Source organism: Punica granatum, chromosome 4, assembly GCF_007655135.1.
Source record: "Punica granatum isolate Tunisia-2019 chromosome 4, ASM765513v2, whole genome shotgun sequence".
NCBI classification, from domain to species: domain Eukaryota; kingdom Viridiplantae; phylum Streptophyta; class Magnoliopsida; order Myrtales; family Lythraceae; genus Punica; species Punica granatum.
Window position 1 is genome coordinate 8,948,412 of NC_045130.1, and position 25,755 is coordinate 8,974,166.

The window sequence follows — 25,755 nt, forward strand, 5'->3', positions numbered from 1 at the left end:
ACCTATATAAATCTAATGGAAATTCCATATCCTATGAGGACGGCCGTTTAAGGACACGTGGTAACATGTAGGCAGGAATAGACCACACATTGAACATGAGGGCGGATTGAGTATCACCCCTTATCAGCTTGAACTTTTAGGTAAAAATGAACTCAAATTCATATAAACCTAATAGAAATTCCATGACCTGTGATAGTACGTCTCAGAAGAATCAATTCGCTGATTGCTGACATAGAAAAGTAAACGGGCCATATTTGGTGGAGGTGGACTTATATAGGCCATGACCAACAGTATCCGAATAAGTGGTGCCCGACTTGAGGACTGCATCGTCCAGCTCTATTTGTAGTCCCTTTTTCTGGACATGCATCATCAATAAAGTTGGATTTTGGTGGGAATTATTGATATTGATAGTATTTAATAAAGCAAAACGACATATCATCCGTCCGTTCATATAGATGTGTCGTGTGATCTTATTTTCACTTAATACAACACAATATTAAACCTAATAAATGGTGGCCAAACGACGTGACTTTTCTATTGAAGATTCAAGATTGAGTAACTATGAATAATGAACCATTTGTATACTACAACTCGCCTGATCGGACTTATCTATCTCGCGGACCTGCATGCAAAATATTTCAGCAATTAAGGTTGTCGGGTTGTTATAAAAGGGGGAAAAATATTATAGATGAATCATGAGTGTAATTAGAGTAACGTTTTATGTGAGTTTTATAAGAGGTTTGGTAGTATTCATTTTCGAGCTGAGGAATGGTTTTGACCAAATTAACTAATTAAACTTGGTCGGTGAGTTCCCGCCGAATCAGCTTAAAAGTCAACGACCGAATCTACGTAATCGGCAAGAAAGCGTTAAAAGAAGCGGGGAAGGTAACGGAATTTTGAATGGCTAAAATGGCAGGGGAGTACGTAGTTGATTTTGATTTGATCTGATAGCAACGGCTAATCGTATTGCCTTTGGATGTGTCTTCCCTTCCGTCATATTGAAAAGGAACGGACGGGTCCCGCTGGTGGATCCCACGGGCCATGTCATACTCCGTATAATGAACAAATTTTAACCAGAAAGACTGATTAGTTGCATGCAATTGCATGCAATTGCATCCAATTATAACAATCCTCCAAAACTCGTCCCTCTAGTGGGCCCATAAAATTATGTTCAATTATATGTTTACTATATAATTAATATGTTTGTAATGTCACACCAAGTGCCTTCTTTGTCGGTGATAGTAAAAGTCGCTGGTAATCCCAATTGAGGGGTGGTGGCCGGTGTTGAGGCTCTCACCGCCGGCCACCTCCCCTCCTCTTAAGCGGCCTTGTGGGCCTTTTTTTAGTTATTTTTTTTAAATTTTAGAATATTTTTTATTTTAAAAAAAATTGAAAATCACTCAGCCATTACTGTGTATTACGTGACATCGTCATGTACACATCAGTAAATTTGATTAAATTAATGGAGATATTGATGATGTGCTTACATTATTATCAAATCGATAGTTTGTGATTTAATGGTGTAAAGAAAAAATTTCTTGCTAAAATCGTTAAAATGTAAAAAGTTTGCTATTTTTTTAGTTACTAACCCTTTAACTTTTGTTTTTTTTTATTATTAAATTCATGTGCTCTGATAACAGAAGGGAACTAACAAAAAACATCAAAGTTTATGGAAGAAATCACTAAAATTAGTAAAGAGAAGGCTTCCACCTCTTCTTGGATAAAAAATCGCATAATATTTATTTATTTTATATTATTTTGATGACCCGGCATTTGACAATTTACCTTTTTAAGCATCTTTTGTCTGTCACGTTGGCAAGTTGGACATAAATGGGACAAATCAGAGTCCGTGATTATATTTGTAAATAAATCATGAAAAAAGTGAAAAATGAGTAAAGTTATCATATTTTGGGTTATTAACTCTATATTTATATATATTGATGTGTGTATACTGTTTTGAAACTCTAATTTTATAAAGTCACCAAGTTGAAATTATGAAAGATTTATGATGCTTTTGTGGAATATATAGTTAACTAGTTGTTTCCTTGTGCTATGCACGTGCTTTTGACTAGAGTGGTTATTTTTACGGGATTTTTAAAAATTTGACATCATATATTTTTAAATTCAAATATTAGTGCATACAATAGCATTTTAAGGATATTCAAGTGAATTATAAAACCAAACAATATTCAATTTTGTGCGTTGCACGGATTTGTATTCATATATTTATATCTTATACGAATAATAATTATCACAATTTAGGATATAATTTACTTATTAATATTATTACTATTGAAAATAAAATCAATTTTCAAAAATATTTTTCGATAGAGTTGCATGAATACTTTTGAATAGTTCAATTATAATTTTATAATCTACATTCTTATTAAGTATTGCAAATTTATTTAATTTATTTTAGAATTTTAGTTTTTATTATATATAATTATATTGTTTTAATTACTGATCAATTGCTTATTTGTATTTATATTTAAGGTAGCCTATAGTCTGAAACACATACTTTAATTTTATAATCCTCTATCTAGAGATAACTCGTCAAGAAAGGAATATTGGTTATCTCTTGATGCCTTTCTTCTGTAGAATCATAAAAAGAACAAAATAAATTTAATTTAATCAATGATTAAACTACACTTACGTAAACTAAATGATTGAATTTGAAAATTTATTGAAATTAGTGAGAACTCGCTTATTTAGGTACTACATAGCATAAGTCATTGATAAAAAAATTAGATAGAAGTTGGATTTTAGATGTAATTCGAATCTGAGTGTGAAATTTAGATATAATGCTAGTTTGTTTATATATATAGTTACTAATTGTGAGGTGGGCATTAATATTTGGGCATTTATTGTTCGTTTTTCTAATTGATCATAATTATTTTCCTTTTTATTTTCCAATTTATTCAAATTGAAACGAGTCAATTTATTATTTTTATTTCTCGTTATTCCTCCAAAAAATTTCATTTCATAGTTTTTCTTTCTTAATTAATGGCACTTTGTCATTTAATGATAAATACTTACAATTTACTTTTTTTTTAATATATGACCATAAATTATTTTCATTTTATTTTCAAATTTATTCAATTGCGAAGGAATTTTATTTTCTTTTATAAGGATTTATTTTAATTACCTACTATTTCCTTTTATTCGAACAAACTTACTATTTTTTATTTTTTAATTGCGTTTTCAATTGTAAGGTGAGCATTTATTATTCATGCATTTATTGTTCGGTTTTTCTAAATGATCATTTTCCCCTTTTTTATTTTCCAATTTATTCAAATCGAAAGGTGGAAATTTATTTTTTGCTTCTTTGTTATTCCTCCAAAAATTTCCGTCCATAGTTTTTCTTTCTTAATTAATATCACTTTATTATTTAATGAATAATTACTTACTATTTACTCTTTGTATTTGATCAAAATTATTTTCCTTTTATTTTCAAATTTATTCAATTTTGAAGGACTTTTATTTCCTTTTATAAGGACTTATTTTAATTATTTACTATTTCACTTTATTCGACCGGACTTCCTATTTTTTTTTTGTTTCTTTATCACTTACAATTTCCTTTCATTTTTTTAATTGAATTTTCAATTGTAAGGTGGGCATTTATTCTTCGTGCATTTATGGTTCATTTTTTCTAATGGATCATAAAACTTTTTTTCCTTTTCTATTTTCCAAATTTATTCAAATCGGAAGGCGGCAATCAATTCTTTGTTTCTTTGTTATTCGTCCAAAAAAAAACTATCCAAAGTTTGTATTTCTCAAATAATAGCACTTTCTTATTTAATGATTAATTACTTACAATTTATGTTTTCTATTTGACCAGAGATTATTTTCCTTTTATTTTAAAATTTATTCATTTTGGAAGACGAGCATTTATTTTCTTCGTTTCTTTTGTTTTTCTATAAGGCGGTCAATTATTGTTTCCCTTGAAAGAGTAAAACATTCTTTTATTTTTTATAAAACTCCTTTGTTATATTTCATGAAATGCATAATTTGGAATATGTTGATTTTCTTTCTTAATTATTAAGACTTTGACATTTAATGATTAAATACTTTCTTTTTAGTATTTGTAATAGATTTGAAATTATTTTCCTTTTATTTTCAAATTTGTTTAATTTGGAAGTCGAACATTTATTTTTTTTGTTTCTTTATTTTCTATAAGGCAGTCATTTATTTATTTCCATTTAAAGAAGGCGGATTGGAATTGGTTTGTCAATAGCTTAATTACTTTCTATGTACCTTTATTTTCAAATTTATTCAATTGGAAAGGACTTTTATTTCGTTTTATAAGGACCTTTATTTTAATTACTTAATATTTCCTTTTCTTCGACCGAACTTACTATTTTATAATGCAGTCATTTAGTTTCCTTTTATTTTCAAAGTTATTCAAATTGTAGTTAGTATGAGAGGTACATTTCTTATGCACCTTTTACTGGATTTATCATGCACCCATTTTATACTCCCAAGTTAAAGTAAGAGAGTTAACATTTCTTAAACACTCATGTTAATAGCAATTACTTTGTTTTATAGTATTTATTGTGCACCCATTTTTATTCTATTTGTATGCACCCATTTTATACACCTAAGTGAATTTTAGTAATATATAGATATGGACGAACAAAGTGATATTATTTAGATAACATATTGGATTTTCTTGAATATTGAACTCTAAAAAATTGTAATAGATAATTTTCATGTCTTTGGCAACAAAAAGATGTAAATAATTTGTTATCATAAATTCTTTTTGTAAATGCATACTTTTAAAAAAAATTAAGTAGATTTATCTTTTACTATTTCAAAAGTAGCCAATATTTAAACGCACTTATTGCATATCAGTATATTTTTCCTTTAATTAATAATTATGTAGAAATGTTTTTCTATAGATATGTAACTTTTAGAGATTTATTTTTAAAATTAATTTTTGAGAAATTCCTTCTTTTTTAAAAAAAAATCAAGAATGTGTTTGCATATTAAAATTATTAAGCATTTAACAAGACAAAGCCTGCCAATTCTTGGCCTTAACAAAATCAGGACTATGCTTTCTCGAGATCGATCCCTTCACGAGGTAATATCAAAAAAGAGCAGCACTTGTTGAGATCGGAAACATTGATCATACCAATGCCGCTCATCTGCATAATACCACGACACTGCTCAAAATCACTTATTTTCCACATGCTGACAGTTTGGATATTTACATTTTCTGCGTCTTATTGAGTGCAAATCATCAAACTACAAACTTATTTACAGGAGAACAGGAAATTCACTTCTATACAACCATCCAATTACCCGAACATACCATATTATTTCAGCCTATCGTTATCTCGCGTATCTCAAAGGTGTCCAGCTTCTTCGGCCTCCTGTAATACCTTAGCAGCAAAGAGCAGCATACGACACTCACCGAGGAGGCGGCCATTGCAGCCCCAGCAATCCATGGTGGCAACCGGAACCCTGCGCCGGGGAAGAGGGCCCCTGCAGCAATTGGGATGCCAAGGAGGTTATAGCCCAGGGCCCACACATAGTTCAGTCGGATCCGGGAGAACGTTTTGCGGGAGAGATCGATGGCGGTTATGACATCCTCGAGGTTACTTTTCATGAGGACTATGTCCGCTGCCTCGATCGCAATGTCTGTCCCTGCGCCAATTGCCATCCCCACATCTGCAGCCACAAGCGCTGGTGAGTCATTGATCCCATCCCCTACCATTGCAACAGTGTAGCCCAAAGCCTGTCCAAACCCAGAGGAAAATTGAGTTAGCAAATTTTAAGGTGGAAATCGGATGGACACCCGAAGATGGACAGGCTGGTCATCATAAGCAAATGTCACAAAATAAGAGCCCATGCTTCTGGCTAAGGAAATCTGGCAAACCTCAGCAGGCCTATGATCAGGACTAGATACTATCAAAGTAGCATGGGATTAGAAGGAGATATTGATACAGAACAAGGAACGGCTGACAACCTGAAACTCTTTCACTCTCTCTGCTTTCTGCTCGGGTTTGGCTTCAGCTACGACTGTCTCAATTCCAACTTGCTTAGCTATCGAATTTGCAGTGCCCCAGTTGTCGCCGGTTACCATTACGCTCCTCACTTTCATGGACTGGAGTATCGAAATCACTTCCTGAGCACCCGGTTTTAGTGGATCGGAGATTGCTATAGCTCCCATCAGTTCTTGGTCGACGGACACTAGTATCCCAGTCTGCGCCATTTCCTCAATTTCCGCAAGCATCTCTTCCGCTTCAAGTGGGACTACAATGTGATACTTTGACATCAAGCTCTTGTTCCCAATGATTACTTCCCTGTTACGCACAGTAGCTTTCACACCGTGGCCTGTGATGGAGGTAAAGTCACGAGCTTCAGGCCATGTCGGGTTCTCCTCATCGCCTCTGATCTTCTTTGCATACTCGACAGTTGCCTTGGCTAAAGGGTGTTCACTGTTGACCTGATACAAATGTATGGTGCACAACATTTAACTGAAGTCTCCAATGTTTGTCGAAACAGGCAGCGAGTGAGCAAGTTGTTCCACGAAATAAACATACCTCTGTTGCAGCAACAAGTTCGTAAAAGTCCCGCAAGACCATGTTCTTCAAAAGCCTTGTACTGACGACCACTGGCTTCCCAACTGTGAGTGTTCCCGTCTTGTCGAACACTATGCAGTTTACCTGTCATTAAATTTATCATCAAAGTGGACCCATAAATATTTCTTGACCTTTAACTTACAGTAATTGCTGGTTTTGGCAGTTTGAGAGCATAAATTCAGATTGATCAAACCTTATGTGCACTTTCTAATGCTTGGCCACCTTTGATAAGCACGCCTTGAGATGCACCAACGCCAGTTCCAACCATAACTGCTGTTGGAGTTGCGAGCCCTAAAGCACAGGGGCAGGCTATAACCATCACCGAGATGCCAAACTGGAGAGCAAGCTGAAAGCTGTCCATTGAAGACGGGATCCATGACTTTGGGTAGGCCCCAAATTTTCCGGCCAGAAACCATGTGAGCCAAGTTCCAAAGGACAGGACAATCACCTGTTCAAATTGGAAATCCCATTCAAGATTTGTAAAAAGATATGATTAGGATATACAAGTTGGAAGATTTGAAAAAACTTACGCTAATAGCAAAATAGCTAGAGCTAACCATACCAGAGGAACAAAGTACTTGGAAATTCGGTCTGCGACTTTCTGCACGGGCGCTTTGGCCATCTGGGCTGACTCGACGAGACGTACAATTTGTGAGAGGGCACACTCTGATCCGACCCTAGTTGCCCTAATATGCAAGACCCCGTTCTCATTTACTGTCCCTCCGATGACTTTATCGCCCTTCCTCTTTGCTACGGGCCTGGCCTCTCCGGTTATCATGCTCTCATTCACGTGGCTCTGGCCCCATATGACAAAACCATCTGATGCCACTTTTGCCCCCGGGATAATCTTGAGCACATCGCTCTTCTGTATCAACCGACTGTCAATTTCCTTCTCGCTCATGATGTTCCCTTCGCTGTCTAGTGTTAGCAGTATTGCCGTCTCTGGGGCCAAGTTCATTAGCTTGGCAATGGCCTCGGAAGTCTTTCCTTTAGCCAGAACCTCCAGGTATTTCCCGAGAAGAATGAACGAGATGAGCATTGAACTAGTCTCAAAGAAGTCCGTGCCTTCGAAATTCGGAGAAGTGGCAGCCCTCAAAACTGAGTAGACTGAGTAGAAGTATGCTGCATTCGTTCCCAATGCAATCAAAACATCCATATTGGCAGATCCATGGCGGAGAGCCTTGTAGGCTCCCATGTAGAACCTCCGCCCGATGAGGAACTGCACAGGTGTCGAGAGGATCCACCTAAGGAGCTGCCCAATGCTCATCATATTGAGGATCTTCAAATCAAGCCCATCTTTGATTCCCGGAATGTACATGAAGACCATGGAGAGTAGAAAGACCGGGATGGTGAAAACTAAGCTCCATAGGAAGGATTTGTAGTACTGATTTATTTCCTCCTGTCTATGAGAATCTCTTCCTCCTGCTTCACCCTGCGGGAATATTTCTGCCTTGAATCTTCCTGAACCCGTCGACTCGATTACCTCAATGAAGCTTCTGGGGCCAGTCAGGTCGGATTTATAGGAAATGGATAATTTCTGGAGAAGTGGATCCGTCTCGATTGCTTTGACGCCAGGCAGGGCTAGGAGGGAGTTCTCTAGGATTTCTATTGAATGGTCAATCCTCAACCCATCGACTTTAAGCTGTATATTGCTCATGTCCTCGCCCGTGCTCATGAGGACTGCCTTGAACCCTGTGTCCTTTATGGTACTCAACAACTGGTCAGTTCTCATGATTCTTGGATCGTACTGGATCTCCGCTTCTTCTGTTGCTAAGGCCACCTGGGCCTTGTGAACTCCAGGGACTGAGCGGAGAGCAGACTCAACCGTGGAGGAGCAGGATGTGCAGGTCATCCCGTTGATCTGGATTCGACATACCTGGGATGTGCGCTCGCTTTTTTCATTTTCAACCAGAGCGGCTTGGAACCCTACATCCTCGATTGCTTCACGAATGGATTCTTCCTGAACATATCAAATAATGTTATGCAGATATAGGAAGTTCAATTACCAGCAGAATCATGGTGATAAGTTACATAACAAAGTTACGACCTATCAGATTGCATCAAAGATTACGAGGCAAAGATATCCGCAGAAACTAGTCCATTTCAGAGACACCGATATTGATCTATTAGTAAATCATGTCTCTTGACCATGTAAGGCAATCGTATAATTACAAGTGCATTCATAATCGACCTGCGGGGGATAAAAGATTTAATCTCCTGCTAATCCAAGACAACTGATTAGTCTTCTGATAAAGCTCGAGCACAGCCTAGCAGTTATGATCGGAATCACGCAAACTGCTAATCCAAAACGCACATCAAGGTCATGTATCTTATAGGTGATCTGAGAATCCAACTTACATTGACGAAGCTCGGGTAAAACGTGACCTGAGCACGGCCATTGAGGACGTCGACCGCCGCTTCCCGAATACCAGGAAGCCTCTTTACTGCCTTCTCGACTGACCCTGCGCAGGCGGAGCAAGTCATCCCCACGACCGAAAACAGGGCTCTGTACTCGGAGCCTTCCACCTTCTTTTCCTGCTGGGAGACGCCCTCTGGGTACTTGGTCGGCATCGAGGGGTAGTGCTGCCGCGGCGAGAGGTTCCCATAGGCGCGAGTGTCCCTCCGGATGCAGGACAGTGCCAGGAAATTTGCCGCCATATGGGAGCGGTGAACTGAAATTTTTGTCTAGTTCTGAAGGATTTGAAAAGAGAGAAACGTAGGCTGTAATTACTCGGGGTGGGTTGTTGTTGTTGCTGACATCTAAAATATTTGTTTTTTTGAGGGCGAAAATTCTGGATGATTGCTTTGGTTTTACACTAGGCGATACGTAAAGCAAAAATTTAAGGGAAAAAAAATTAGTTTCCTTCTTGGCACTGCCTGAATGATGAAAAAAAAAATCCAGTCCGACTCGAAGTTGATTATAAGACCATTGAACTTTTAAATACCGAGATACATACTATATATATATATACATATATATTTATATACTATACTTTCCGGGTTTTATCCCGTGCTTTACCGAAGAAAAATAAAGGATTAGATCATGTTTGGTAAGTATGAATCAAAGTATGATAGATTCCATTCCATTACTTTTTTATTTATGCTCACCAAACATACACTCCTCACATCCGATAAATACGGAGGTGTTGGACATATACTACGTGGCTACTTTTGTCTTTGTTTGGTGGGATCGAGGGTCCACAATACTTATTTTCTCTTTAAAAACTGCGAGGGTCGCACCGGACTTCCAATCAGATGAAATCAAGACGATCACGATTTCAATTGCAAAGAGGAATTAGATTAACATCGCTATCTTTTCGTTTCCTAGGATTCTCTTGTCTGATTAAGCAAATAAATTTACTTACGATTGGGAGACTCTATTTCATGAACCTCACCCAATATTCGACCGAAATAATTTACTAAAAACAGATTCATTTCCTGCAAAATTTAATTCCAGAATTGGATTTTATTGAAAAATTGAGAAAAAAAATTGAAGGTTCCATGGTCAAACATGGCAATATAATCCATCAGGAGCTAATGTATATATGTGGTTAGTGGACGCATACATATATTGCAAATAGTAGGGGTATATGATGCTGCCGGGTGGAAATCTTGCTAACACGGGCAGCCTGTAATGAACCACTTACATACTTACGGTCGCATATGAACTTACTGGATCCATAGACCTATGAATGTGACAGTACGTCCCAAAGGAATCAATTCGTCAATTGGAAAAGTAGAAAGGAAAAGGGGCCATATTGGGCGAAGGAGGTCGACTTGTACATGGCCACGGACAAAAGCATCCGAAAAGTGGTGCCTGAGTGGAGTGGATCGATCGACTATCTTTATTTGTTGTCCCTTTTCTGAACATGTGATCATTAGAGTTGGATTTTGATGGAAATTAAAAATATAGTATTTAATAATGTAAAACGACATATCATCCGTCCAGGTTCATAAATCAAAATAGATCTGATCCTATTTGCCCGTAACATATACCCAACAGTGAATCCAATAAAATTGGTTCAATGGTCTAACAACTTCATTTGCTTGATAAGGATTCAAGATCGACTCATCATGAAGGTTTGCATGAGAACACTAGCCCTCCACCTTATAAGCGGACTTATCTGTCTCATGGACTTGTAAAATATTCATATTGACTTGAGAATTAAGCAGATTTTTATTGAAACGACAGAAGATAATATATTAAAGATGAATGAATTTGTGGCAAAAAAAAATGAATTTCGTGTAGAAGTTATTATCTGAATTTTATAAGAGGGGTTGTAATTTTCATTTCAAAGTCAACGCTGGACATACGTAATCGGCAAGAAAAACCGTTAAAATAAGCAGGAAAGAAAACGAAATTTTGAACTTCGAAGGCCTAAAATGGCGGTCGGTAGTTGATTTGATTTTGATCCGATAGAAATGGCGGGCAGTTAAAAAAATAAAAAAAAATTGCCTAAGTGGCGGAACCCTAACGGCTCCCGTATCGTCCTTGTGTACGTCTTCCATTCCGTCATATTGAAAAGGGTCGGAACGGGTCCCGCCGGTGAATCCCCCGGGCAATGACAAATTAGATTGAACAGATTTAACAAAGAAGACCAATGAAGTTGCTCTAAGTTGCCCCGGTGAATTGGATGGCAATCGCATTCGAATATGTATGAATTTCTTTTTTTGGTAGAAAAAGGAATATATATTAATAACAGTTAGTCGAAGTCAACCAAAGCAGCTCTGTGGATATACACAATTCCGGTATTAGACACACCCATCTGATCTGTTAAAATAAGATCTACAGTCCCAATAGGCGGGGACTTATTTTAACATCCAGATAAGTGTACATGTCTTCCCTGGCCAAGCAACCAAGATGATCTGCAATAGTATTGGCCTCCCAAAAGGTATGCTGAATCCTGAAGTCGGCGAAGGATTGTGCAAGGGTCCTGCAATCCGACAACAAGGGCATTTGCATAAGGTTATCTTCGGTGTTCCCCATGAAAAGATCTATAACTACCTGGGCATTCATCTCAACACAAAGAGATTGGATGCCAATATCCCGAGCCATGCAGAGTCCTTCCTTGTGGGCCCAACACTCCACAACTAATGACTCCAAGTGAGAGGCCAAAACCTCTAACCTAGCCACCGAGATGATTTTTTAAGCACACCACCAGCTCCTGCCATGCCCGGGGAGCCTCACAATAGAGCCATCTGTGTTCAGCTTTAACCACCCCTCCGGAGGGGGATGCCACTGGACATCAATAGTAGTGGCATGTTTGGGGTCTCCTCTTGATGAGGTTGTGTGTGTGGACTCCCGATCAAAGATAAATCTGTTTCGTTGCTTCCAAATATTTGTCCAGGCATGCAACATTAGGGAAGACAATCTTCCAAGGGATATTCAGTATATGAATTTCTTGTATTCTTGATATAGGATTTCACTCACTAAACTTAACAACTGTTTGTGCATATAGATATATTTTATCGTACAGAGTTGTGCTTGTTTCACGAAAAACTGAAGCATTCCAATCTGTATATTCTTACACGTTTGCATAGTGTAAACAGAAGATTGAGGGTCACTATGCATGGTTGAACCGAGATTTCTTTCTAGAAAATAAATATTTATGTGGTAAATTGGTTTTTTTTTGTTCTTAAATTTTCTTGGAAGTTTAGTCGTTGACGTACGAAGTCCGGATATGTATATATAAATAACAATGAATTTTTTTATGCGTTAGATCAGCTAGGACAGTTTGTCAATAGAAAATGATATAATTATGCTACAAAGTTTAAACGTATACGCATTAATGCATTTGCGAAACCCAACTAGCCGATATGTACTATGACGTTGATAATTCACAAAGACTTGAGTAAGATCACATTATAATCCTAACGCGAGGATCGAAGTTTTGAGCATAGCTGTCAGGAATTTGGAATTTTAGGCAGATCGATCAAAGCAGAGTAAGCAACACCCATGAAGCAGATAAAATAAAATCATCGAAGATAGAAGCCTTGGGCGTTATATCTTTAAGGAGGATTACTTGACAGAAAAAGAGTTTACGTCTACGATGCTGTTTGAAACTTTGAAGCGACCTTAAAAGGGCTGAAACATAGAGACCTTGAGAGAGAGAGAGAGAGAGAGATTACTCGATAGAGCGGTTAATCGATAACCACGGGGACTCGTCTGTATGATAAGGTTAGTTTGCGCGATTATCTGGTGCAGGGCATTAATTTATACAATACCCTGGATTGATCTCCATCGACTAATTAACTTTCTTGGGCAAAGGCAATTATTTATTGGGTTAATATGGTGAATCAGGTTTTTTATTTTTATTTTTTTCCGGTTATAAGGGAACCTACCAGTCTAGAACAATGAAATAAAATCATAATCAGGATATTTAATCAAAAAAAGTGTAGCGCAATGGTGCACACCATCGTCTGGTGACCAAGGGATCCCGGGTTCAATACTCAGGTGGGACTAACCATGCCTCTTTGTTAGATATTTAAGATTTCCATTTCAATATATTAAACCCATAGACTTCCCTTATTATCAAAATATATTAAACCCATAAGCTTCCCTTATAACCAAAAAAAAATAAAAAATCAGAATGTTTAGTTGACACTATGATCCTATAACCAAAGGTTCATGTTTTGGTGCACCTAATTTGAGAACTTGATGAGTTTCGAATCTCACCGAGAGAGAGAATTCAGGGAGAAAGTAGTGAGAGAGAGGATGAGTGGAATGAAGTTGTTAGTTTTTCTTTTGGAACTTTCCCTATTTATATTGTTTTACTTGTTATTTTCTGATAATTTCCTTTTTTTTCCCAATACGTCTATATCATTTGTCACCTTTTTCGAGCGAATGAATTCGCCATCCCTTGTTTTTCAGTTGATTATGCGCTTAGTATGATGAGTTTCGAATCTCTCCGAGAGAGAGAATTCATGGAGAGAATGTAGAGAGAGAGAGTAGTGAGAGAGAGGAGTGAGTGGAATGAAGTTGTTGATTAGTTTTTCCTTTGGAACCTTCCCTATTTATATTGTTTCTTGTTCTTTTCCCAATATCTCTATATCGCCCTTCCAAGTTCCAACCAGGTTCTCGGGAGTTATTCATAGATCTGGGGTGCTCCGGCCTAAGGAAGCATATATGTGCTCTAAGGAGCCTTAGCCATTCCATGTAACTACAACACGAGAGACCTGAGGGTTCTTTCCGAAAAGGCAGCATTAGTGCTCTTTTTTCGTAAGCTTTGATGTCTTTTGTCGGTCAGTTACTCATGGCGAGAAGAGGTCATGGTGGAATAAGGTTGTATGGTTCCAGGGCTTTGCGCCTAGGATCGCCTTTATCAACTGGCTGATCTGGCAGGACAATTAGCTACAAATGTTTGATTTGATGCAAAGGAAGATTATACAAGAATTTAATTGCGAGTTCCGTAGTTTAACTATAGAATCAAGGGACCGTTTTTTCTCTACTTGTTCAATCACTCCTATTCGGAGGAGTTTATTGAGCAAACTAGAAATCAGTCAAGCTGATGGATCCTTACATTTAAAGGAAGGAGGGCTGGATGTGATTATATTGAAACTCATACGGTCGCACTATGTTTATTGGATCTAGTTCTAGAGAGATGCAAGAAAATCGAGCTACTGATTATTCCCTTCTGGGATTTGATCAGAAGAATTCTTGATAGTGTGAAGGAGAAATTGAATGTCTGACCAAATATAAGTTGTAACGCTGCTGGATCTATCTATCTATCTATCTATATATATGTATATGTATATGTATATATAGTAAAATTGCCTATGGAATCGACCAATGACTCTGTTAAATTCTTAGAAAAAATTGTCTAAGAAATAAAAGTAATTAGAAACTATAAATTGATTAAGTTCCACATAGAAATGTAAAGGACCAGATTATTATTCCCATAAAAAATGGGTCAGTAAATGCACTTAAAATTCCTCAACAGAGTGCGTCTCATGAATGAGAGTACATTGAATTACATAATACATAAATTAGTAAGGGCTTTTGAACTCTATCATAAAATAAAATATTAATTACACAGTCAATACTTTATGCATGTATTTAGTTGTTTCTGCCCTTTGCATTAGTAGGGTCATCTCGCTCTCTCTCTCTCTCTCTCTCTCTCCACCTCCCCCCCCCCCCCCCCCCCCCCCCAAATTACCAATTTCTTTTGCAGGAAGATGGGGATTTAATTTCGTTATCAAGAAGAATTCTCTCCGTGAAAAAGTGGAGACAAGCCACAAAATAATTCAAGGTATGTACAATATGAACTATCTATATAAAGGTAGAATTTTCTATTCCTTTCCCACATTTTTGGCAGACAAAAAACACAATTGCTTGATTAAGAATCTCTACAGAAAAAATTACCTAATAATGAAGTTTTAGTTGAACTAGACAAAAGGCGAATGCATATGCACGAACTAGAGCCATTGAAATAATGAAACCGACTATTGTTATTAGGAACATAAGATATACACTATAACATAATTATCATAATTGATATGAGAAATATGCCTAATATGCATTATAACATTAAAATATATATGTTCATTTAGTAACTAATTGAACATCATATATAAATTTTAAATTGTGGCATCACTTGTACATAATAATACAATAGTAAGTCAATAGTATCAACAAACTTATACGTATTCCACAATATTTCCTCCATCATATAACTACTTTATATGCACATTAGAAAATTACTTGGAATCAATAGGAACATCAATAATGACTTTACATTCTTCAAAATATAACAAACTCAAAAAATAATAAATTTAACAGAAAATGGAGAAGTCCATTACCATCATCTTAAATCGGCGGACCAATCACCACCTTAGTTCTTATTTTTTGATATGCCCTAACATGATCCCAACATATGATTGCAGTAACTCTAATACGATATATTCGAAATTTCATCCATTCCCGGTCATAGATCTCATCCTATCCCAATGTCCAAAAGACAGCAAAAGTTCATTTGGATTGAGAACAGGTTGGGTTATCTCGGAGCCCTCCATAACTACCGTAGCCATTAGTACAAACAAGCTAAAATTCATCGTTATTATATATATATATATATATATATATATATATATAAATATTTATGGGCCCAATTCTGGGCTTTTCTATAGTCAATTTGTCGGTCCTGTTCTTGGGCACGAGCCAGATCCTGTTTCGACCAATCGGCAGAGCTCATGTGAAGTGCGCGAACTAACGGTTCCTAGCCGGTCCATCTCACGCTACAAAGCAGAGAATTTTTCTTAAATCCTTGCTTCAAGCAAGCATTGCGGTTGCTCGTTTGCCTGAACTGACGTCTATAAAAATAAATGTATCATATGCATGGGGACGGCCTTTAAGATCTCCAAGATTTGGACCCCCATTGCATTGGCCTGTTTATTGAACAAGTCCAGTGAAAACCCAATGGGCTCCAACCGAACACTTCAAAAAAAGTTTAGACCTTGACAGATCCATTTGAAATTTGTCGAGAGTTGTAATGGAATCAAACAACAATTAGCTTAGGGAGAAGCCAAATAACATAACAGCTCGATGGGACATGTCGAATCGTCTGCTCATAGCGGCTTAAAATGTGTTTCCTCTGAGAAGGGAGAAAACATTGATTGGAAGGGTTAAAATTAATATTCTCGAGCAGTCAATCGATCGTGAATATGAAAGCGGCCCCTTTTTTGTATGGAACATTAGTTTTCGGTCAAAAGTATGTGTTTAGACATTCAAGACCATTCTTTTCAAAAATTTATTCCAATCATCACATGGTGCGTATATTTCTTAGTGTCCGAAATTGACCTAGTTAATCGGACTCATGTATCCGGTCTCATGGTTGCAATTTCGAGCGGCTTTCGGCGGAGAAGGGTATATGGCTAACAGTAGTACGAGAGCTACAGCTAGTCGATTTCGTGTATCAACTGGCATTTGTATTGATCAGTGGGGCCACATTCTCACAAGTATCTAGTCACAATCTCAACGACCAAGTCTGTCTCAAAGTATGTCGAACTTCCCTTGATCGTTAAACTTTGAGCATTCCACCTCTTTTCGGCTTTCTAATTTATAAAGGTATTATTTTTTATTTTTTTTTTGTCTTCTGAGTCAAAAAGTTGAAATGGTGGAGCAAACAGAAAAAACGTGCAAATTCAAAAGGCTAACAAGTCCACCGGACCAGAGGAAGAATTCGCATTGATTTTGTCCATAATTAGGAGGCACCTAGAAGGACTCAACTCAATTCCGTGTGCTTGTTTTTTAAAATTTTTTTAACTCAACTCAACTTAATTCCACTTATATTCAATTTAACATCACAATCATTACTTTTTTTTTCATTTTCAAAATTTTTTTAACCATTCAATTTAATTTTTAATATTAAATTCTCTCAACTATTTATTACTTTTTCACAATTCAACAACACAATCATTACTTAATCATTATTTTCTTTCAATTATTTATTACTTTTTTACATTTTTTCTCATAATTCAACACTACAATAATTACAAATCAATTAAAACCAAAACTCAACTCAACTTAACTTTAAATCTAAACGCACTTGAGTCATCCCATTGTTAATAAGCAAATCAAATTCTCATTCGATTTTAGTTCGACGGTTAGTCCATCTTTGGCATGGCAGAGGAGGAAAGGGATCAAAAGGAATCCGAAATCCGACTGCTTCCAGTGCTTTTATCCTATGGCAATTTCTTATGGCAAACTACGCTAGGATTCTTTCGTCCCAGCTGATCACCCATGTGCCGAACACAATAACCGTCAGCGTACACATGGAGGATCTAAGGTTGCTGAGGGGGGAAGTTGGCCCTCCCTAGATTCTCAACGTTCAAAAGAATATTTACGTATTACCATTTAATTTTTTATGAAATTTATTATATTTGTCCCCTTATTTGCCCTCTCAAAAAACTTGGTTTCCTTAACTCCAAATCCTGAACCAATCTTCGTGTACATCTTAAGAATCATCAAGCGCTAAAAGATGCGCGAGGACTTCGACCCAGGCCGGGAAGAGCAAAAGGTAGGATCCGGGGCAGGTTAAATGGATACTTAGAAAGAAGATCAGGACAGATTAATTGGGTATGGATGGATTGATGGATGGATGATGAATGGGATGGGAGTGAGTGAGTGAATGAATGAGGATATATATTGGAATTGGCAAAGACTAAAAGGGCCAAGTTGAGTTTTGGATCCATTTTTTTCCTTTGAGCACTGAAAGGACAAAAACTTGTGTCCGTGCGTAAGCGCTTACGTTCAGCGTCCAGCGTTCAGGTTTGAGTTGGTTCGTCCTATCATATGCCCTTTCCCTGCATGTTGGGTTGAAGCCTTTTATCAGCTCCCAAAGTCCCATATAATACGCGTGGACCTCACACGCCATCCCAGACGTCCACGGTTCATCCATAGATATCACAAAAAATAAATTATTATTATTATTTAATCATTATTTAATATGTCATGCATTAATCAATCATTTTACTTCTCGCACAATTGCTTCTATTCTACGAACTTTCGCTAAGCTTCATGAAGTTTCAAGTTAGCTCAAGCAATTTGTTCTAATATACTTACATACATAAATATATATATATATATATATAAAGAGGTTTCGAATACGATACTCGTGATAAAACTATTATCCCTTGAACTAGCTATATGGTTTATATTTTATTGTATTAAGTATATGACCACCATAATAACGAAACTAAAAAAGTGAACATAGCTAGAATTAACAAAATAAAGTTCGTGTATGACTATACAATTGAAACCAAATTAAATCACCGAAAATTTATCCTAATTAGTCATCTATCACGCGCTTTGCACATATTTTTTTTTTTGCGATTATTATTTTACCTAACTAGTCATCCCATTTGAGGATGTACTCCTTCAAAGTACATATTCCATGTCATCAAAAAATGTATTTTATTCACTAACATGAGTTGGTTCAAACTGTTTAGCGTTCTAGTCTTTTAAATAGAGAAAATTCATGCCGTGAGAGGTTTACCTCCATTATTGACTGATCTGACTCGAACTTGATTAGTCGGATACCGAATATCAAGATAAAAAAAAATCGGTGCATGTTGACAATATCCTCAGTAGTTTTTTCATTTCCCTTTGAATTTATATGGTGTTAGGGGCATGACGGACAAATGCTCAGGATCATCTTGGGACAGACTAGATTGGGACATGAATGGAAGCTAATGACACATGATGAGCCAAGATAGACAGGCACTAGAGATGGGGCCCAATGGAGAACAGGACAGGCGTTGGGAGCTAAACTGTCTCCAGTATACATGCAATGAAAAGAAACCAAATACGGGGAGGGCTTAGGTTAGACAGTTAGACAGCGATTAGATTGAGATTAATTAATTAAATTAAAACAAGCGGATGGTCGAAGGGACGTAGAACTCAATCCATTTTTTTTTTCAATTCTCCATTTTTTAATTAATTTTCTTTTGACCAAAAGTATTTCTTGCAACTCTGGATCAATTCTAACCGTCGCCGCGGCCGACCATTGAAAACGAGAGAAAGTGCAACAATTTTTTTTTTGATGAAACGATCTAGTGCCCTTAACGATTGGCTACTTGGGACAAGCTTCCTCCTGGGCATTTACTTGACTTTGACTGTAACGTGCTTTCAATTTTATTGAGTTTCGATTCCCCGTACCGCACATAGGATCCATTCACTTAAGTTGCAATTTACTAATTATATCATATCTCATCATTTCATACAAAAGTTAGACTTTGCCCCCCAAGTTTTTGCTTATTCATTTGCTTAATGATTCATTTATATTTTATTTTCCGGAATGGAAGAGAAAATCACGGCAGCATGTCGCCCTGGGGCCGGAACTTCTGTTGGGGGCAATGAGCGTCAAGCACTGAAAATGAAGAGACAAATTGCGTACTTTTCGATTATAAAGGATCTTATGAGTATTATATAATGAAATAAAAATTTAAGTAGTCAATAAAAGGATATAAATAATCCCGTTGACTTTTCAGTTATAAAGGATCTTATGAGTCTTATATAATGAAATAAAAATTTTAATAATTAATAAAGATATATAAATAGTCCCATTACGAGTATCAAACTTGAAACATTTTGATTACCTGATAAAAATATATGCTACTGCACTATACTTTTTTAGTTTTTTTTTCAAATAATGAAAACATTTTCATGGAAGCAACAATTCAATGGTATGCTTGGGAATCTTCCATTACAGTGAAACGAAAAAGTTTTATTATAAAATTTCGACAAAGAAAAGGCAAAACAGAGAGACCAAATTCCCAATTCTCTTTGGCCGAGAGCATCCAGCGCTCTAATGGGGAAAGACAGCACCATGGTGATTAACTAATTAACTTATGCTTTGAGGAACCTAATTCTTGCTTAGCTAATTGATCACACTTTACAATATTGTATTATGGGTGGTGAGTCATAAGTGAATATCTTTAATTTTCTCCATATATATATATATATATACACACACTAATAGGGTTGTCCGTACAATGCACAGGAAACTAATAAATAAAATCATACACAATATATATATTTGATGGAAAACATTTATTACTTGCTTCATAGTTAAATTCTACTTCAGTTTAATACAATCATTATAAAGCATATGAAAATTTTGATAATTAAATATCCCTGTTAAAAATACGTTATGTATTTTTTGACAAATCATAATTATGTCATTATATTAATGCATCTTATCCATAATATTATTAGTTTATTCAAATTCTATAAGTAATAACCTTATATAAATATTTTATAAATCGACCTATAAGATTGAAACAATAACAATTATATTATATTATACTATACTATTATTTTATGATATTTATTATTATTATTATTATTATTATTATTATTATTATTATTATTTCATGGTTAAATAATATCTATATTTACATTAATTTATTCTCTTTTTTAAAAAAACAATCGAAAGTATGAAAAACGAACGTACTCTTTGTGAGAAATTCCGAAATGCTTTCGGTTTAGATATATTATATAGACAGATATAGATAGATATAGATATAGATATGAGCTCATGGACGACTGAATAGGAGTATGAATCACGGAAATGAAAAATAAATAAGCAAGGGATTTCTGCCATTGAGAATGGGATCTCTGAATTTCGTGCCAAGAGTGATACCAAAACGCGCTAATTTTTCGTTTATAAAGAATGTCTATAGTCTAATATAAGAATAGCAAAAGCTAAATGGAGAACTTCGAAAGTTCTACCAATGAGAATCGAATTCGAAATCTCATGATTCTCAATTGATCATTTATGCCACTACATTAAACTCTTTCCAAATCAAACTGTACTAATTAATCACTCCTTCTAAAGTGAATATTTAATTCAAAAAATTTCTTGTCCTAATAGCGAGTAGTTTCCATATGCTCCAACAGACTATACAATTAAACAGACATTCTTCAGCTAATTAAAATCGGTGACTTACCGACTAATAAGCACGAGACACATTGTTAATTATAGCAGCTGAAGAGCGAGAACAACTCTTATATTATAGGTATTTAATTTTGACTTCCTAATATTGTGCAATAGGAGCTCCCAACAGTTTCATAGGTTTAGAAGCTTCTCAACAATAGACTTTTCATAATCTTACATTTAGTTTTTAGACCTTGAATGCAATTAATTTTTTTTTTTTTAAGTGAGAGCTGAGTATAAGTTTTTTGATACTGTAGCGGGAGAAACATGTTTAATTGGGTCTATTGTCTTATGCTCGAAACTCTCCGTTCAATTTTTCTCATTTTTATTGTACTTTTCCTTTTCCTTACGATTTTTTTGAAGTTTTTTCTTTTTTTCTTTTATTTGTTGCATGTTAGAATAATCTTTTCTTTTATCTTCTTACTTTTTATTATCAAATACCTTGTCTCTTTATTTTATTTTCATTTTCACATATGTTTTCAATATGAATAAAACTACCAAATTGAATGTTATCATTAGATAATTTACTGGACCTTAGATAACTTTCATACTATGTATATATAGAGTTGTATAAAAGTAGGAAAATATTAAATCTCTTCTTAAATTCAACATATTTCATATTCTTTTTTTTAGTATAGTTTTCACTATTGATATCACTTTTTCCTATATAAGGAGTAATTGAATTTTGTATGTCTAAATCGATAAATGACTCTATATATAATTTTCTTAATCATCTTTTATGGTAAAGTTCCTATGATATTCAAGTTATTTTATGAGAGAACCATGTGATATTAAAAGGGCCTTTTTATTTTCATATTCCAAAATGTTTTAGAAAATATCATCGTAATTGTTCTTCTACTTGAACAATTTTATCCTTTCAATAATGGCTTAATTGTTTGACCCACACCATTTTAATCATCACAGTTATTATTGATACTTTTATTCTCATATTGTACTCTAAAAATTGCTTTAACAGTTTGTTAAAAAAAGAAAAAAAACTCGTAACATATTATTCTTTTTTACCAATTTGATAGAAAAATTCTTCAATTATTAGCTACTTACATTCAATATATGTTTCCAATGAAATGATTGCCATATAATATATAATAATAAAATTAAACTTTCACAGAAAAGAATATTTTATAATTATATATGTATATTTACATCCTTTGACAAAATTAATTTATCGTAAAAATAAAAAGTCACAAGTTTTACAACCATGTAAAATAACGATAAAACAGTAGGTATTGTCCCGGCAGGGCTGGGCTCTTGCACTAGTTTGAACTAATGACAAACTTTGATTGCGAAAGCATATGGGTACATGTACATGTGTCTCCTCTCGTTTTCTGTAAAGCAACTTAAAGTTAAATACAATAAGAATTGTTCACTATGTAGATATATTATCCCAACAAACGGATGTTGGTGATCCATTGATCGCAAGTTATGATATCCAGAGGTACCATGATTTTATCGTGTTCACCTTTGATTTCTATATTACTTTTAATATATCATGGTGGTGAAATCTACACAAATAGCATGCATGAATTATAAAAAATTTGGTGTGTAAAATATATAGTAGTCAGTAAATAGTCAATCGCTTATATACATATACATACATATATATATATATATATATATATATATCTGAGCCCGTGCGCTTATTTAAGAGAATATTCACAATCTTTTTTGGTGACTTGGGGATTATTGAGGTAGATACCACCATAACGCCTTTTATCTTGTAGTTATAACTTATATATGCCCGAAAATTTAAATAGCTACATTATTAGAAAAGGATTATATCATGTACGTGCATATTTTGTCTTTAAGACCATCTGCGGTGCAATGGCCAATTTCGGGGGCCAATTCTCCTTTTTGGGGCCCCACAAGTGGCCAAGTAAGCAAAGTGACACCCAAGGAAAAAATTGACACTCCTTTTACAATACAAGTCCCATTTTATGACACTCATGTACGACTCATTTGATTTTTTTCTTCAAAAAATACTTACATATTTATTACGTTATTAGTATATTTACTTAATTAATAAGCATTTTAATTTTTCAATTTTACTTAAAATTGCAATTATTTAATATTTATATTTATTTTGCAATTTAAATTGTAATTATTTTAAAAAATTAATCATTAACAGCTGAAAGAGCATTCAAAAAAAAAAAACTAAACTAAACTGGGCAAAAGGGATGGCAAGCGTGATTCCCACGCCTGCCATGCAGCATGCTCCAATTGGAGCGTGTCGCGCTCGACGCCGGCCTAATGCAGTGGGTCAGTGCCGCGAGCCTAGGGCTCTCGTAGCAAGAGGGCCATTTCGGGGGTGGGAAACAACTGGCCCCGAAATTGGGCGCTCATTGCAGATGCTCTAAATAACTTGTCTCACGTATATCATAATATTTAACCAAATTTTACAGTCCATATTTTGAATTTTTTTCACACCATATGGAACTAATTTGGGCCCTCAAATCCCCTTCAATCTAATTTGGACTATCCATTTTTATAAATTTTAATTTAATAAATATCCTCGAAATATCACGATCTGACCCCTTTATTATATAAGATGTGATTGGTGATTTTGTAACATACATATATGATTTATCTATGTCAAGAATTAATTTATTAATTCTCACCGCAGCAGCACGTTTGGACGTCTAGGCTGCAATAGCCATAATCTTATCCCATGCCTAAGCAGCGGTCCTTGCATGGCTCAAACTTATACTCGCCCAGCATATTAATAGGAGCCCTGAGATGGGGACATCCCTTTGTAATTACAACACTTATTGCCCCTGATTAACATATATATACATATAAACATTTATATATATATATATATATATATATGTTTTCCTTTTAGCTACCTATGTACGATAAATTGATGAACCAAATATATATAATGAAATATATGAGATAAATTATATATCGGAGAGAATTATCAGAAAAGAGAACTGAGAAAAGGATGACTAGTAGAAGAACGAAGGAAAGACATGTCCCATAGGCACATGAGCTTTTGTTACTCCTCTCAGGCACTTGCAAGCATCCTTGACGGAGATGAACTGGTCAATCTGAAGGATCAGTTTGATACTATTGATGTGGACAAAAATGGTTACATTCGTTTCAAGGAAATGAAACAGATGAATTTTTACTCCAAACTTGCAATGCCAATTCTTTCTCATTAAAGCTTCTTCTTGGTGGCATACTTTGATAGTTTTCATGCAGGCCATGCTAAGGATCTTCCCTGGAAGTTGAAAGAATCCTGTGTTTTAGAAATTCTCCAAGCGGTAAGTTTCCTCTTCTCTTTTTATATGAATCATTCTTGTTATGATCGAGGAAAATCTTTTCGAGACATTATAGTTTAATCTTTTGAAATGGAATGACACCATTTGATGTTTCGGTACATATTGATACGAACACATACGGGTCAGTGGATTTCAACAACATTGTTGAAAGTTTGTGGGTGGAAAATAGAAAAGTAAATAATGAAAATACTTAGAAATATTATATATAACGAACGGTCCATATTAAATGAAAGGGGAATATCTCATATTGATTTTGTACGATATGAAATATTTAAAAATTCGCGCTGAAGAGCCTAATATTTATGACACAACTATTTTGTATTCTTATTCCTTTTTTTATCTTTCTGGTTAAAATCTAGGATAGCTCTTCTGCGTACAGCATAGTACGTGTTGTTGTTAGCTTGAAGTAGTATTTTATAACTCATAAAACTTGTTGATGTCATTAGGCTTGAAGTTGTATTTTAACTTATCATCAAGCTCTTGTTAGGCCATTTTTAATGCGCGTGCCGATATAATGACGGAAAACACCTCTACGACGTCATCATACGGCTCATTCTTGAAGGCTCGGTATTAATTTGCATTCTTTTTGTGAATGGATTGAGTCATCTAATGAAAATACATATTCATTACACAGATGTACTACCAATTGTCTTCTCAGTTGCACCTCCTCAAGATTTGCACGAAGAAGATCTATTCATTGCTTCTTACCCCTGGTAGATATTGGGCGAACAACGAAAAATCCGCGACAATAAGAAAACCAAAAGGTCCTTTGGAATACATTATGAGGTTTCGCAAGGATCACCGACTAGCTGGCCGCTATCGCAACTTGCAACCTTCTCTATAAGCCGTATAAATTCGGCCTCTACTTTTCTGGAGCCCTCGCCATGTGCGCGCTGATTTGCATCCATGTTTGCCAAGCTCCACCCCACAAGTTCATGAACTACGTTGAGAGCGTCCTGCTCTGGGCTAGTCTCTTCCTTCTAATCTTCGCTCTTGATTTATGTCAACAAATCCAGAGGGGAAAGAGTAGGCTTCAAGCGAGTGTCGAGGGGTGCATCCTTATATGTAGGGTTATTGATGTGTGAATGTCATATCTGAAGTGATATGTGATGTGTGATGTTAATTACCTTTATGCTGATGTCAATAAAAATTTAGTTTACTATTCACAAATGTGGATTATCTTTGTCGTCGCCTTCTCATCGCTTTTATCAGCAGCTCAGTATTAATTTTCACTTTTCTTCCCCTTTTCTAAATTTATTTCTCCAGTAAAAAAATAAAAATATATTTACTAATGTTAAATTTAAAAAATCTTAGTTCGTAGTAAATCATTTATTAAGTTAGTATTCTTTTCTCAAATCTAGTAGAAATAAACGATGATAATAAAGAAATTAATAAAGTGTTGATTGAGTGGTAAGTTGCTTCAACTCTCATAAG

At 35.4% G+C, this 25,755-nt stretch overlaps 1 protein-coding gene across 1 annotated transcript; it reads right to left on the minus strand.

Annotated features, from left to right (window-relative positions):
- Positions 1-5,149: 5,149 nt before the first annotated feature.
- Positions 5,150-9,387, minus strand: LOC116205203 (probable copper-transporting ATPase HMA5). The gene is made up of 6 exons (XM_031537715.1): positions 8,943-9,387; positions 7,147-8,544; positions 6,778-7,032; positions 6,546-6,668; positions 5,969-6,448; positions 5,150-5,737 (listed from the first exon to the last, which is right to left on the minus strand). The coding sequence occupies exons 1-6, from the start codon at positions 9,240-9,242 to the stop codon at positions 5,321-5,323; spliced, it is 2,973 nt and encodes a 990-aa protein (XP_031393575.1). The 5' UTR covers positions 9,243-9,387; the 3' UTR covers positions 5,150-5,320.
- Positions 9,388-25,755: the final 16,368 nt, after the last annotated feature.

Excerpts from the sequence above, each read along its gene's own strand:
- LOC116205203 (XM_031537715.1), bottom strand. The coding sequence starts at position 9,242 with ATGGCGGCAAATTTCCTGGCACTGTCCTGCATCCGGAGGGACACTCGC. Across the intron at positions 6,669-6,777 it reads CATTAGAAAGTGCACATAAG|GTAAACTGCATAGTGTTCGA; the intron begins GTTTGATCAATC and ends ATTTAATGACAG. Across the intron at positions 5,738-5,968 it reads AGAGAGTGAAAGAGTTTCAG|GCTTTGGGCTACACTGTTGC; the intron begins GTTGTCAGCCGT and ends GGGTTTGGACAG.